Genomic DNA, 16,012 nt, shown 5'->3' with positions numbered 1-16,012 from the left:
TACTTTTCCCATTAGCACGCAGGACCTATAAATATCACACAAAGCCTCAGATCCCTCAGGATGGAGAAAATCTTAAACAGGAGATACTAGGCAAAAAAAAAAAAAAAAAAAACAAACTTAAGACTCCTTTACTATCTGGGCCAGGGCCAACGGCTTTGTGTGTAAATCAAAATTATATAATGTCCTATTCTGTTTCTTTAAGCAAACAAAATAGACAACTATCCTCTTAGGTCAAATAGATTATCTATACAATAATGGTTATAAAGCATTTATTACAGTGCATGGCACCTATAAAGCACTCAATAAACATAAACTCTTAATAATAGATTAGCTATAATCCTTGCTACCCTAGGAAGAGTCATTCCAGATCCCCTTCAATCCCAGGATTCTATACACAACAAACACAATTTCCCTGGTTAACTAACCGTAAAGTCCAACAGAATAAAGTGGTAAAATAACATTCAAACAGAAATAATGGAAATCATCTGGTATCCTAGAAATAGAGTAGGCTTTAAAACTAAATTTGAAATGGAAAGTTGGCTCCATACACTCTATCCTTTCCTTGGTTGTGAGATAGCTTGAGCAAGTTATTGGCTCTCTTTTGACTCTCTTTACTACTCTTTCCAAGTAGTAAAATGGCCATCCCTTTCTCTAAGAGATGCTAAGGCATTGAAAACACAAAGCAAACACAGAATTTGCAGCACAGGGCTTGACAAAAAAACACATTATAGCAGCAGTAGCTAAGCCACTATTTATTAATGTTCTTTAAAAAAAACAGTTCAACCAAAAAAACTGAAAGCTAAAAACAATAAAATGCATGACAGTAAACAATGACCAAAATGTGTCCCATTCCTTGTTATAATATGTAAGATAACAGAATTTCATAACCAGAAGAAATTAGTTAACATAAATAACAACCAAGCAAGCATTAAGGTAATATGAATAACATAGTTCCACAAATGCCAAAGAACACGATTCTTTGAAGTGAATCAAAACCCAGGCAGAAGAAATACTCAGATACGGTGACTGACAAACACTATAAATCAGCAAACTAAACAAATGTTAAGTACTTTTTAATATCATAAAATAATCTATGCTACAAAAATGGTCCTTCATGTTATATGTGGAAGAATTCTAAATATCTAAGAAGTCATATCTTCCAATGAAAATGCTGCCCTTTAGCAAATCTCACTTTTATAACCAGAAATTTATGCTGGTTCACCTAAACACTTATTGAACTATTTTTTTTTTTAACTCCTAAAAAGCTGTAGAAAATTTATGAACTAATAGGGTAAAAAAAGGTAAATTCAACCTCTCTAAATCTAGAAGGAACCATATTTTTAAACATTATCTACTTTTAGAACTAATTACTACCTTGAGCACATTCCTTAATATGGCCAGCAATACAAAGGGATCAAGAGAAATTACCATGAGTGAAAAAGTTTAGTGCTCCCACTTCTATATACCACTAATTGACTAGTTGTGGGGCTTCATTTCTAGGTATCTCTACCCCTATGGTTCACACCTGTCATCTTAAGCTAAATTACCTCACTTGCATCCACCTTACAAAAAGATCAGGAGTTAGCAATACCTCACCAATAAGGCTACCGATTACCTGAGTGAACCATTTCCTCTTTCTACCACAAGCAGAGTCTCTTGTATGAACTCTAGATAACCTCTACCCTGCCTCCTACAAATTTGTCTGTATCCATAGTCATCACCACTTCCTTCCCTCCTGTCTCAGTAGAAGTCTATCTAAAGTGCTCCTGACCTGAACCCTTGCATTACATCCTCTCCAGCTTGGTCAGTGACTTTGCTTCACCAGTCACTCTGCCTCATTCCTGTATCTTTAAATTTTCTTTCTGATGGTTTTTTATCCTCAGGAAATAAACATTGTAAATGTGCTTATATCCCTCATACCTTTAAAAAACAAAAACCCTCTCTCAAACTCACATCTCTAGCTATATTTTTCTCTATTCCGTTTACGACCAAACTTTCTGAAGCAGTAAATGACATCGGCTATTTCAACTTCCTTATCTCTTGCCCAGTGTGAACTGGCTTCACCTGTAAAACTGCTCTTGCTCAGGTCAACAATTTCTTAATTGGTATGTCCATTGGATACTTTAGTTGTCCTCGCCCTATTTGATGTTTATAGATACTTAATACTGATTCCTTTTCTCCAAACTCGGTTCTTGCACTGACTTCTATGACTCTCTTGCCCACTCCTACTTCCCTGTCCACACCTTCGAGGTACGTTTTTCATACACCTTACCCTTAAATGTTGGTGTTCTCCATTCTCATTTCTCTCCTAGTATCACTCTACATTTTCTCCCTATTTCATCCATTGCTATTCCTTTGTTTTTGTTTTTTAGAGACAGGGTCTTGCTCTGCTGCCCAGGCTAGAGTGCAGTTGTGAGATCATAGCTCACCACAGCCTCGAACTCCTGGGCTTCAAGAGATCCTCCTGCCTCAACCTTCTGAGTAGCTAGGACTATAGGCATGTGTCACCATGCCTGGTTAACTTTTTTTTTTAAATTTTTTTGTAGAGATAGGGTCTATGTTGTCCAGGCTGGTTTTGAATTCCTGGCTTCAAGTGCTCCTCCTGTCTTGCTCAGCTTCCCAAAGTGCTGGAATTACAGGCATGAGCCACCACATCCGGCCCATTGCCATTGCTTTTAACTATCATCTATGAACTGTGATTCCAAAATTTACATCTCAGGCTGGGTCTTATTTTTAATTCAGATCCATATATACAACTGCTAATGATTTCTTAGACATTGCAGATGCCTCAACTATAATGGCCTAAATTGAACTCATCTCCTCCAAACATGTTCTCCAATCTATCACTCTTTCTATACTCCCTACCTCAGTAAATTGTCCCAGAATCCACTCAGTTTCCCAAAGCATATATCAGAATTCATTCTATTGATCCCAAAAATATTTATTAATCATTAATTATGTGAATAAGCATGTTAGTGGCTAAAATTACCCTGACTTCACTTTCCCTCAAGCCCACTAAATCCTATGCATTCTACCTTCTTTGCATCTATCAAATCCATCTCCATCCCTTAATTCCAATTTGTACTGCTGTACTTTTAGATTCTCATTTCCCATCTGGATTATGCCAACAGCCTCTAACTGAACACCAGGCTTCCAAGCTCACCTCCTTCCAATTCATCATCCAGACTGTTGGCTATCTGACCATGTCACTGCTATTTGTCATATATAAATTCCCTGAAATTTTCTCAAATTAAAGTAATTCTGCTAACCTACCATGGAATTTTTAAATTCTGTCACTATCTTTAATGTGAAAAACAGTATGCTAAAATAAAGTTTATAAAAATCCTATTTTCCCACTGTAACTTAAGGCAGCATTAGAGAACCCTGCTTTATTAACTATATATGAAAAATTTATTATAAATACAAATATTTGCCGTGTTGGTAATGCTCCTTTCCTAGTCTATCACATGAACCAAAAAATAACCCTGGCATATAAAATCAAGAAAATATATGAGTTTGCAAAATTGTTACCTTCTAGAAAAAAATTCACTATTCTAGTACTCTCCAGGGCCATGAAGACCACTTGCCTATTTCTATAAGCATGGATGATACTTAATAAATATTTATGAAATTAAACTGCTCCTTAATCATGTTTAATCATGTTTGCTATGACTCTCCATAGAATTTATGATAAAAAATATACTTGAGTTCAAGCACACACAATATTCTATGAAGAACAAACCAAAAGTCAACTACTTTTCTTCATCTTCTTCATTTCTTTTTAAAACCCTTTATAAAACATCGGCAGATTAAAAAGTAAGCAAAAGAGAGAAAAGCATGTTGACACTTGATAATCAAGCAAAGGATTACCTTGGCTTTCTCCTGCTAATGTACAGTCTAAGTACACAACTAAGTTGTCAATCAGGTATCAATAGTTCAAAAGTCAGGTAAAATGATTCTCCGGTCACATTATACATCACCACTACCCCATCCTCATTTAGTGATCATATAGGCATATTAAACCACAACTGAAGCAGAAAGTCAGAAGACTTTTCCCCGAGCTTTAACTGGAAATCTGATCTTTTTAGATCGTAGCCAAAAATATTTACCCAAGGTTTTTTTTCCACAGTCTGCAATGTTCTATTTTTCCTTCTCCTTATCTTCAGAAGGCCCTTTTGCAGCATTTCATCTTAACACACCTGAAAAGAATAGCATTTTAACCAATTATTCAAGGTATTCTGGCTTTATCAGCAGTGTAACCATTTCAGATTAAATTATTTGATTAGACATGAATGCACAAAAGGAAACTCTTTAATGTTAGTCTAATATTGCATTTCCTTGTTTAAAGTTTCCAAATAAGAAATATTCCTAAATTTAGAATAAGACATCCTCCCAACTAAAGCCTTCCAAAGGTTTCAAAAACTACTGTACTCATGGAAAGAGCATGACTTAGGTAATCAATGGGTTCTGGAGGTCAAATCCTATCTTTAAAACATACCCAAAGTGTGGCCTTGAAAAAGTTTTTCTCTCAAACTGCTGGGTCCTTGCTGGCAAGAACAGTGCCTTAGTTTACTTCCTATTCCCAGCACCTGCCACACTTTTTATCAAATGAAAATCCCACCTTTGAGATGCCTGGGAGATGATACAGCATACTGATTAAGGGACTGTAAACTGGAGTCAGATTACCCGGTTTGAATCACAGTTCTGACTTTGAACAAGTTACTTTTTAGGGCTATAGGCTTTTGTTCTTTCATCTATAAAATGCGAACAGTAATAGCCTAGATAATAGGATTGTTATATTAAATGTGATAATATACACACATAAAGTATGTACCCCTCAATAGTTACATAGGTAAATATACTGCTTAATGCATCTATTTTTATACTGTGTCTAGTTAACTTAGAATATCAACTTCATTTGCTATGCACAGGGTGAAAGCATCAACATGAAACCGGTTGAAACATACATGCAGTTACAAAACCCTTTACTTTCTTACAGAGGAAACTGACAATAACTTTTTCCCTTTAACAAACGTCTCTAACAAATGTCAACACTAAGGCTAATGGGGAGGGAAAAAAACAACTAATACTCTCCGGAAGGAACATCAACTTCCCTTCACCTTGCTTCGACCAAAGGGAAAATCTGCTGAAGCGTACTCTTCCATAGTGTAGTGCAGCAAGCACCAATTCAGAATACAAAACGCATCAAACCTGGGGAGGAAAGAGGCGGGGTTGGGGTGGGGGAGGGTTGTAAGGCTTCATCGCCCTTGGTCAGCCGACCCTATGTTAAGCAGCATCGGGATATCGCAAACCGCAGCTAGCAGGGCTGAAGCCCAAGCTTGCCGGGTGCACAGTCCTTCCTGCCGCGGAGTCCACACACCAGCAAGTGGAGCGCCGCCCACCCTCCTCACCACCACCCGCAGGGACCGCTCCTGCATCCCAGTCCTTGGCCAACCATCTGACTGTCATGGCCCTTCCAGGCTTTCCTGCTGACCTCCGACACCCTGTCTATAGGTCTCCGCATTGCAGGTAAGGATGGCAGAGGAATATGAGTCGCAGCCGGCAGCCGCGACGAAACGAATCCTCTCAGACGCTGACCCGACTGAGGTCCAGAGACCCTGGAAAAAGGTGCAGCCAATCTCAACCCCGCCCAGCCCGACCCGTCCCCTCACCTGGCGAGTGCCGAGGCAGCCCGGAACCTCTCTGGCCTCTCTCCGGGGAACGCCTAGGGCCTTGGGCAGGGGCGGCGGCGGCGGCAGCAGCAGCAGCAGCACCACCAAGCCAGATGCGGCCTGCGGAGCTCTGCCGGCGCCCACACCCTCCACCCGCGCCGCCCGGGCCCGCCGCCCCAGGTCCGGACCCCAGCCGTGGCCACTGACACCCAGGGGGGCGGAGGAGGAGGGGAGGGGTCCGAACTCAGGCCGGGCGCCACTGCGGCTGCGTCAACCGGTAACGTCACACGTCAGCGGCGCCGGCGCCTCGAGGCTCGCCGCTCGAGCCCCGCCCAGGAGTACGGTGGCGCCCCACCCCTTTCCCCCGTCCCCGGGCTGAGGGCGGAGCCTGAACCGTGACGCCGAGGTCAGAGTCCAAGTTGAAAATCACTTTGGTACCTGCACAAAGAGAAAGTTAATGGCCTTCGCGACTGCAGGGGACAGGTAAGCCTATGTAGGAAAAGGAAGCTAATAAAGGAGGAGAATCAGATGGGTGTATGACGTGACATGCATCCGCACGAAATAGAAATGCATTTATTATCCGATCAATAAAGAGAGCTTGATTATGTGAAATGCTGCAACGCCGAAACTCTCAACTGACTTTATTATTACTATATTAATGAAAAGTGATTTGATGCTCACCGTTTTTAAAGAGAAAGGCGGGCAAACCAAGGGAAACGACTTCCTGGAATTAGATTTATCACAGATGTTTATTTGTGCTCCTGTTATGTACAAACTACTAGGAATAGAAAAGTGGAAAACAGTCTTAGCTCTGTGGAAGCTTTCAGATTGCTTGGAGCAGATTGGAATGTGTGCTTAAGACAACTAGAAATGCCAACAATAATATACTAGCAATAGCAAACTGTCAAGCAGTGGTCATTGACTCATTTAATCCTCCCAAACCCCCGTGAAAGGTATTCTCATTATCCCCATTTATCTCCATTTCACAAATTGAAAAATTAAGGCACAGAGAGGTTCAGTAACTTGCCAAACAGCCAGGGTTTGAACCCAAGCAGTGTGGCTCCAAAACATTGCTGTATACTGCCCCTCAAGTTCTAAATGTCTAAATCTCTAGTTCTGACTTCCTTCAGGAGCTAAGGTACCACATCTCAACATTTCCACATATGAGTCCTGCTCTTACCACAAAAGGAACAGATATGAAACTAAGATAATGCCAGAAAATATATGAGGTACCGTAAGTAATTTTTATTGCCTATAAGGAAAAGGAGGCCCAGGCAGAAGTGGGTTATGAAAGCCAAAAGGAGAAAAGCATACACCTTTGTGAGTTACTTCCGTCTGCCACCTGGACAGTCTTAATGCCCGTATATAAATTAACTCTTTATTTCTGCACCTCTACAAAGAAATTAATTTCCATAATCTTTTTCAAAGTCCAGAAGATGTTTAGTCATTCTCAATCTTTGTTCCCTAGTAAGGTTCCAGGACCCCCACAAGGATTCAAGTTTGCTATAGCCAAACCAGCTTTGCCAAAGAGGAAAATTACTCCAGTACAAGTTCTCTGGGCTAGAAATTACCTAGATATGATTCAGGTTCCCCAAATCAACAACTAAATCAAAACTAAGTTTCCCTGGAACTAAGGGGGAAAAGTTATGAGGGGAGAAGGGAGAGACAGGTGAAATTCACTATGGCCTTCCTATAACCATGTAACGGAATCTGGAAGTTTCTACCTCTCCTTCCCTATGACTAAGAGCCACCCTGGAACTACAAATGTGCATTAGATGACATCATAAAAATAAATTATTTCTTTTAGAAGCCTTTCTATACTAAAGGGCTCTAATCTTGTGAAAATCATTAAGCTCTCTGACATTGTATGTGGCTCAGTAAATTTGCATGGCAAGGCTTACTGCCTTCTCCAGTCTCCCAAATTTAGCTCCTTTCTGTTTACACTTTCATTTCTCACCAGCATGCCACTGAAGTGTGCCAAAGAAACTGCCTCCAGAGAGTTCAATAAGAATTGCTCTAATGATGAAAGCTCTCTAATGATTTTTTTTAACTTTTTATTTGAAATAATTATAGATTCACAGGAAACTGCAAAGATAGTACAGAGTGGTCTTGTGTACCCTTCACCCAGTTTCCCCCAATGATAGTGCAACACAAAAAGCAGGAATTTGACATGGGTACAATGTCTATATATAGCTCTGTGTCATTTTATCATGTGTAAATTCATGTAATGATCACTGCAAACAAAACACAGAACTCTCTTTTATAACGACAAAGATCTCCCTCATGCTACCCCTTTATAGACACACCACTCCCCTCCCAGTACCATCCCTAACCCCTGGCAACCACTAATCTGTCTTCCATTATTATAATGTTATCACTTTGAGAATGTTATGTAAATGAAAGCATTCAGAATATAACCTTTTGAGACTAGCTTTTTTCACTCTACATAAGCCCTTGAGATCTAGCCAAGTTGTTGCATATGTCAATCGTGTGTTCTTTTTATTGCTGAATAGTATTCCATGGCATGGATGTTCCACAGTCTAACCAACCATTCACTCATTGAGGGACATTTTGTTTGTTTTCAGTTTGAGGCTATTACAAATAAAGCTACTATGAAAAATTGTGTGCCAGTTTTTTTGTGTGTGTGGTCTAGTGATTTTAAAAAAAGAAAAAAAATGAAATTTTCTTTGTCTGCCATTTCTTTCAGCCCACTGTGAGGAGGATGCTCTGTGGCTAGTGCATGCTCCAGCGCAGGCTTCAGAAACTGGAAGAAAAGGCGAGTGGCAGCAGGCAGGTGAAACCTGCTCTTTATTGTCGGGGGGATACAGCAGTGGCAAAAAGCATGGCGGAGAACATGGCAAGTGCTTATATATGGCTCTGAACAATAGAGGCAACATGCCATGGGAAAGCACGATCACGTAGGTTCACACAGGAGAGAACACCTTGGTTACATGAGTTTGCTGACTTATGCCTCCCCAGAAGACCAGCTAACCAGGGGGAACTGGGCTGGAAAAAACACTGTGGCAGTCATTTTAGTTTTGGCTAAGAAACCTGTTGCCTGTACAAATGCAGTTTCCCTTACATTCCACCCCCTAGGTAATAGGTTTCACAGCTGACACACGGGCCCATAGGGAGGCCCCTTGGGCCCAAAGGCCACAACAAAAATACAGGGAACAACACAGTATTTTCAGACCACAGCCAATAGCTCCTTACACTAAAAGGGTCCAACGCCAGGAGGACGAGAGATGTTCCCACCATTGCTATAGTGGGTCTCCAGTTAACTGTTGGATGGCCTGGATCTCACCATCAACTTCCTTCAATGCATAGGAAATATCCTCCTGGTGATCAGGTATACATATGCAACATTCAGTATGTATGACTGTACGTGTGCCCCCTTGGGCTGCAGTATGAAGATCAAGGGCCAGGTGGTTTTTCAAAACCACTTTTTTCATTTGAGTGACTTCACCCACCAGGAAGGTTAAGGCCTGCCTGGCTTGATTCAGGGCCCAAGCAGTATGCTCCACTAGGGCATTTACTTTTATTTCTACCTTAATGGCTCCACCCCCAGGAAAAAGGATGGCTACCAGGTAAAACCACCATGGAGTCCATTTCACCCGATGCCAGCAGGAGAACACAGCATTCCAGTTATGTAGTTTTTTAGTAAAGGTGGGGAGGACCTTCCCCAGGACATACAGCCAACCCCACATGCACCTCAAGTGCACCTTCCCATCGAATGAGCAGGAATTTAAAGCCACCCATACCGGACAATGCCCTACTAGCCAACCTTGGGCTTTTCATGTAGGTAACCAGACAGTGAGGCCTTTAAACGTGGCCCAGTTGTCAGTGCAGACATGCAAAAGGGACAGCTCGTGAATGATCACGGCACACAATTCAGCCCATTGGCTACTCTGTCCCTGCCCCATTTCAAACCAAGTTTGATTATGATTCATGCCTCCACAGGAGGGAGACTCTGTCCTTCAAGGTACAGGCTCTCTTTTCTAGGTATTACTGTGATCTGAGGGTCACCATCACACACAAATTCAACAGGACCCAGTACTCTCTGCAATTAAAGGGCTGGAGCCAAACTCTGCTTGTTGCTTCAAATAAGCCCACTTTGCCAGAGTGGGTGTCTTAGCTACCCAGATCGTGGGCTGGTTATCCATGACCTCACCCATCCTGCTATGGGGTATGTGGTGCGCACTAGCACCTTAGACTGCCCAGTTGTAGCTTCACAGGCCTGAAGGGCAGCATACACAGCCGCGAGCTGCTTTTCCACCAAGGAATAGCGTTCCTGGGGGCCCTTCCAAGTCTGGGACCAAAACCCAATAGGGACCCACCGCTTATGCTGGCATTGCCACAAACCCCAGCCCATTCCGCTTGAGTCGACTGTCACATCAAGGTCAAACGGCTGTTAGCGGTCTATTACTTGTAGCATCTGGGCCTGTGCAACAGCCCTCTTGGCTGCCATAAAAGAGGCCTCTGCCTCCAGGAACCAGTCCCACTGTGCCCCCTTTTTACACAATGAATGCAATGGCCGCAACAGTTGGGCCAAGTGGGGAACGAATATATGCCAATACCCCAAAAGTCCCTCAAACACTTGTAACTATTTCACCATAGTGGGTCGGGGGAAGGCTTGAATCTTATCTATAACTGCCTCAGGGATTGCTTTTGTCTTACCCAACCAGACAACGCTCAAGAATTTGACTGACAAGCCAGGTCCCTGGACATTGGAGTCATTTACCGCTCAACCCCATCATTCCAATGAGGTTCAAAGACTGGCAGTGGCTTCTTCTAGATCTGTAAGAAAATCAGAGGTTAACATTATATCATCAATATAATGAAACAGAAACACTGAGGGTGGCTGACTCCATGTGGCCAAATCTTGTGCCACCAAACCATGACATATAGTTGGGCTGTGGAGGTAACCTTGTGGTAACACCACAAATGTGCATTATTGTCCTTCCCACATGAAGGCAAATTGGTCTTGGCTGTCCATAGCTATGTCTATGGAGGAAAAGGCATTGGCCAGGTCCACTATATAGTGGTACTGTCCAAGCACCAAAGTCAGTTGATCCATCAGATCCAGTGTAGACAGCACCACGGCATGCAGTGGGGGAGTTACTTTATTCAGCTCCCGGTAGTCTACCATCATTCTCCAAGTTCCATCCAGTTTCTTAACAGGTCAAACAGGAGAGTTGAATGGACTGTTAGTCGGGCGCACTATGCCGGCCTTTTCCAGCTGCAATATGGTTTGTGAAATTTCTTCATGCCCCCTCTCCCCAGGGCAAACAATACTGTTAGGTCCATACCACACTGTGTGTGTGCAGAACTTGCAGTGGGTGATGGGGGCAGCCACGCACCACCGGCTTCACAACCCTAACTCAGAGGCAGAACTCACCCACGGAGGTGGTTAGGGTTAAGCCACACAGAATGTCAACACCCAGAATATATTCCTTCATGGGGGACACATACACCGTGTAAGGCCTGGGAGCCAAACGCCCTATCCCCAGTGGAATAGTCACTTGTTTAACTTGGACAGTTTGCCTACCATAGCCATCTAGGTAGGCTGTTGGTCCAGCAAACCGCTCAGGGTTTCTGTAGATTAGGGAGCAGTCAGTTCCCATGTCCACCAAGGCCAAAACTCACTGCACATCCGTAGGGGGCCAATGAATAACAAGTTCCACATGCAGCCTCTGGTCATCCAGGGTCCCCTCTAACTGAGTGTCTTGGCCTATCCTCTAGTCTATAACAAAGAGGGGGATTTCAACCATAAAAATCTTGCAGCCACACACTGCAGGTCTCTCTGGCGGGTGTCTCAGTTTCCTGCCTCTTGGGTGTTTTCATGAATCATTGGTGGGGAGCCAGCTGATTCCACAGAGCCAGCAATACCTCATTAGGCTGTTTATCTATTTTTCTCATTATCTACTCCTGCTAGCAGGAAGTCTAGCCACATCTGGGTTGGAGACACCTTCTGGGCCCCTTGTACTGCCTTCTGCAGGGGGCCTTGAGCTCGTGGGCCCTTCTTGGATCCTTGTAGCATACGCACGCGTCCCTTCCCCCCTTTCTGCTCTTTGGCATCTCCCAGAGCTGCCATGGCAGTGGTGACCTCATGTATCTGCTTCCCCACATAGGGAGTGAGCATAGCTGCCAGCAAGCCAAACTAACAGGGGGAGCTGTGGCTAAGATTAGGTCGCGCATGCGTGTAGTGAAGCGCTCCTCATCAGGCCCTGCCAGTTATCTACTGCAAAAATGGCTTGGCGCATTCCCGACTCCCGAAAAATCTGAATTAAGTCCATGTATGAAGTCTGCTTACTCATGGTTTCAGGTAATTTTCCGGCATCATCCCATACTGTGTGGGCCACAGGCAGAAGCCATTCAAGCAAGGAGTGATGGCCCTTGCCATGGCGACCACTTGTCTGTAGCCTCTGCTTCAGGGAAGGATGTATAGTTATGGATGCCGATTGCTCCATCTCCTCTAGGGAGCACAGGACGCTGTCCGTCCCTTCATCCCATAAGCACAACAACCAGGCAGGCACAGTCTCCCTAGGATGCTACCTGCACTGTTTTCCCAGCTCCTGCAGCTCTGTGGGGTGTAGGCAGAGTAAGAGATATGCTCCGTTACTGTAGGCGCGCCTGCGCCACCTCCCGGGGTTTCATGGGTCGCGCATGCTCCATTCTCTGTTTTACGACCAGGTGCGCTCTCCGCAGAGTGGAGGCCTCGCCCTCAGTCTCCTGCATACTTGCAGTTTCCTCAGAGTCCAAGGTTGGACTGCTCGTTAACTCTTTCTTCAACTCCTGCAGGCGGGCTTCCAAATTTTCCTCAATCTATTGTAATTCCCTTACGTGGGCTTCTCGCCGCAGGGCATCTTTATGCTGCTGCCGGAGGGCTGTAAGGAAGGGCCAGCCCACCCGACCAGCCGCTGCTCGCTCCCTAGGCTGCAGCGACTCCTCCAAGGCCTTCAAGGCCTTTTCCTGGGTGGTAGTGGTACGTACATTCCACCTGCTCCCACCCCGTGGCAGAGGCCCATTGCACGAGGACCACTGCCATTGGCTGCCACCAGCCCGTAGGAGGCCACATGTCTTCCCATGCTGGGGTCAAAGGGTCACTTACCCCTCCGGATCCTGCCAGACTACGCCAAGTGTGAGGAGAATGCTCTGTGGCTAGCGAGCGCTCCAGCGCAGGCTTCGGAAACTGGAAGAAAAGGTGAGTGGCAGCAGGCAGATGAGAAATGCTCTTTATTGTCATGGGCGGGGGGCGGGGGGAGGAAATACAGCAGTGGTGAAAAGCATGGCCGAGAACATGGCCAGTGCTTATATATGGCTCTGAACAATAGTGGCAACATGCCATGGGAAAGCGCGATCACATGGGTTCACACAGGAGATAACACCTTTCTTACATGAGTATCTGACTTAGGCCTCCCCAGAAGACCAGCTAACTAGGGAGGCCAGGAAAAACACTGTGTTTGGCCTAAGAAACTTGTTGCCTATACAAATGCAGATTCCCTTACACCCACTGAAGAGCACTATATTTTTAAGGTGGGCCCAAAGTGAAAAGGTGAAGTTTATCTCGTTCAGCTTCCTCTTTTCCCCCAGGTCCTCTCATTTTCCACTCACGGGTTAACATACAAAGGTTACCCTCTGAGTCAGATTAAATCAGACCCTCAAGGTCCCCCTGAAGTTATCTTCCTCACCTCTTTCTGAGGAATTATTTCAATTTTATATAAAAACTCTAAGAATAAATCAATGAAAACAATAGAAATCTTCAAGTTTAAAGAAATTAAATGTAATAAATCTCTAATGGTATAATTTCAAGCACAGTACAAGGCTTATTTAGAAATAAAATGGATTGCTTTTAAAATAATCTACAGAGGTAGCTGCCAAATTAACCAAATTTAGCTGCTTTCTGTTTACATTGACATTTTCACCATGAAAATGTTTTACACTAGAGTAAAATAAAATGTTTCAAAAATACACTAATAAAAAAATGCAGTAATAACAGTAATCATTTATTAAATATATAGTAAGTACCAAGGACTTAGCTAACGCCTTATTTATCCTAGTTCATTTAAATCATACAACTAACTCATAATGTAAATACCACTTGCAGGTGAGGGAGAAATTAAATGGCTTCACACAAGATCACACAAGCTAGAAAGTAGAATCAGAATTTGAACTCAAGTGAGTCTAACTTCAACATCCATTATTTTACATTACTGCACAATAGATCCAAATAAGGAAAATTATTTCTCAAACTGTTGTAGTACAACAAGATAATAATGTGAAACCACAAGTACTTTACAGATAATAATAAAAGTCATAATGTTAAAGCAACATATTGTTTACAATATTAATGCATAACGGAATTTAATGCCACCATGTTTAACATGTTAAAGTTGGTTTGAATACTTAATTCAGGTTTTTATTTCACTATCATTTAATAATTTATTAAAAATCACAATTTCTTAAGCTGGGCAAGGTGATACATGCCTGTAGTTCCAGCTACTGGGGAAGCTGAGGCAAGGGGATCACTTGAGCCCAGGAGTGGGAGGCTGCAGTGTGCTATGATGATGGCATTGCACTATAGCATGGGCAACAGAGCAAGACTCTGTCTTCAAAAAAAATTAAATAAATAAACAAAAATGATTATAGCACCATTCTAGGTGCTGGTTATATAATGGTGAGCAAATCCCGCACCTTCATGGAACTTACATCCAGGAGTAGAAATAGCTGATATCCAAGTCAACAAATAAATTAGACCATTTTAGATAGTCATGAGTATGAAGAAGAAAATAAAACAGAATAATGGGGTAGAGAATGACGGTTTTGAGACAGAGTCTCACGCTGCTGCCCAGGTTAGAGTGCCGTGGTGTCAGCCTAGCTCACAGCAACTTCAAACTACTGGGCTCAAGCGATCCTCCTGCCTCAGCCTCCCGAGTAGCTGGGACTACAGGCATGCGCCACCAAGCCCAGCCAATTTTTTTCGATTTTTAGTCACGTGGCTAATTTTTTTTTTCTATTTTTAGTAGAGACCAGTCTCACTCTTGCTCAGGCTGGTCTCAAACTCTTGACCTCGAGCAATCCTCCCACCTCAGCCTCCAAGAGTGCTAGGATTACAGGCATGAGCCACCGCACCCAGCCCCTCTCTGAATTTAGTTCATTCATACTTTGTGTCTTTAAATAAAAATATGACATTTTAGTTTATTTGATCTCATTTCATTTTTAAGGAGACCTTCTACACCTTAAACCAGGAATGTACATTTGGTAGTTATATACATATAGTTGATAACTAAAGACAAGAGAGTGAACTGGATCACTCAGGCAGGAAATTAAAGGGTAGCTCAGGACTGAACTATACCATCTTCCAGCCTGATTCCGTCTCCAGGGGGAGGTAGAAAGAAGAGTCAGCCAAAGTGGGATAAAGTGGCCAGGAAGGTGGCAGGAAAACCATAAAAGGATGATGGCAAGGAAATCAAAAGAGATTAATGGTTCAAAATGGAACTATGTTCCATAGGCAGAACCAAAAAAATGCAATCACAACTGAGAGATGAACTTTTTCATCCACAATAAAATCAGCTAGGGGAAATATAAGTATGATTTATCGGTGGAAGACTATAAGTTATTAGGAAGACAGTCATTTTAAAGACAAAGAACTTAAGAGAGAGCATATCTAGACAGAAAACCTACAGCATTGATTCTGTTTTTGATGAGTTAATAAATATGCAAATTAAAATTACAAATTCCCTAAATTTGACTTAATTTTTCCATCATTTCTGCTTATCAGAATCAAAATAGCAAAGGTGTCCAATCTTCTTCACTCTATAAATGGCACAGGAGAAATATATTTAAGTTAGTACAAATATGCTCAATTTCATTATTCTGGAACTAAACTTTTCTCTGTTCCAATCAGGTTCAAATGTTAGACATCCTCAATTCAATTATTACTAAAACTTTTCTGTATTACAATTCTCAATAGCAGTTTTTATGGCCCCACTAAGTAATGTCAGGGTCACAAATCAAAGTGTTAGTTTCTTCATTATAATAAAATATTGTAATTTGTTTATTTCTCACTATATACAAGGATACGATTCCCTAATGTACACATTTCTTAAGCTCTAATCATATTTTCTTTTCCATAAACTCCCACTGCAATAACATGTAACTGAATTATTGCTTCATTCATACAGCTATCATAAGCAGTCCTATACTGTAATTGCAATTCTTATAAAAACCAAGAAATTATAACATAATTTGTCTGTATATAAACTAATTGTCTTCCTAACAGCTGACAAAAACATTGGTAAGATACTGAAATCAGGCTGTGTACTTCTGGATCTGAAAAC

The 16,012-nt window shown here is 42.5% G+C and overlaps 1 protein-coding gene across 1 annotated transcript in view; it reads right to left on the bottom strand.

The window, feature by feature from the left end:
• LOC105815252 (uncharacterized protein KIAA1109-like) overlaps window positions 1-5,438 on the bottom strand; it is a 54,494-nt gene extending 49,056 nt beyond the window's left edge. Inside the window, exon 1 of the mRNA XM_012650399.1 lies at window positions 5,281-5,438. Within this exon, the coding sequence (XP_012505853.1) occupies window positions 5,281-5,438 (158 nt within the window). The remainder of the gene's footprint in view (window positions 1-5,280) is intronic.
• Between the last annotated feature and the right edge of the window lie 10,574 nt (window positions 5,439-16,012).

This window comes from Propithecus coquereli, unplaced genomic scaffold (assembly GCF_000956105.1).
Source record: "Propithecus coquereli isolate 6110/MARCELLA unplaced genomic scaffold, Pcoq_1.0 Scaffold323, whole genome shotgun sequence".
Lineage (NCBI taxonomy): Eukaryota > Metazoa > Chordata > Mammalia > Primates > Indriidae > Propithecus > Propithecus coquereli.
Note: the sequence above shows the minus strand (reverse complement) of the source record. Positions and strands in the feature narration are given on the sequence as shown.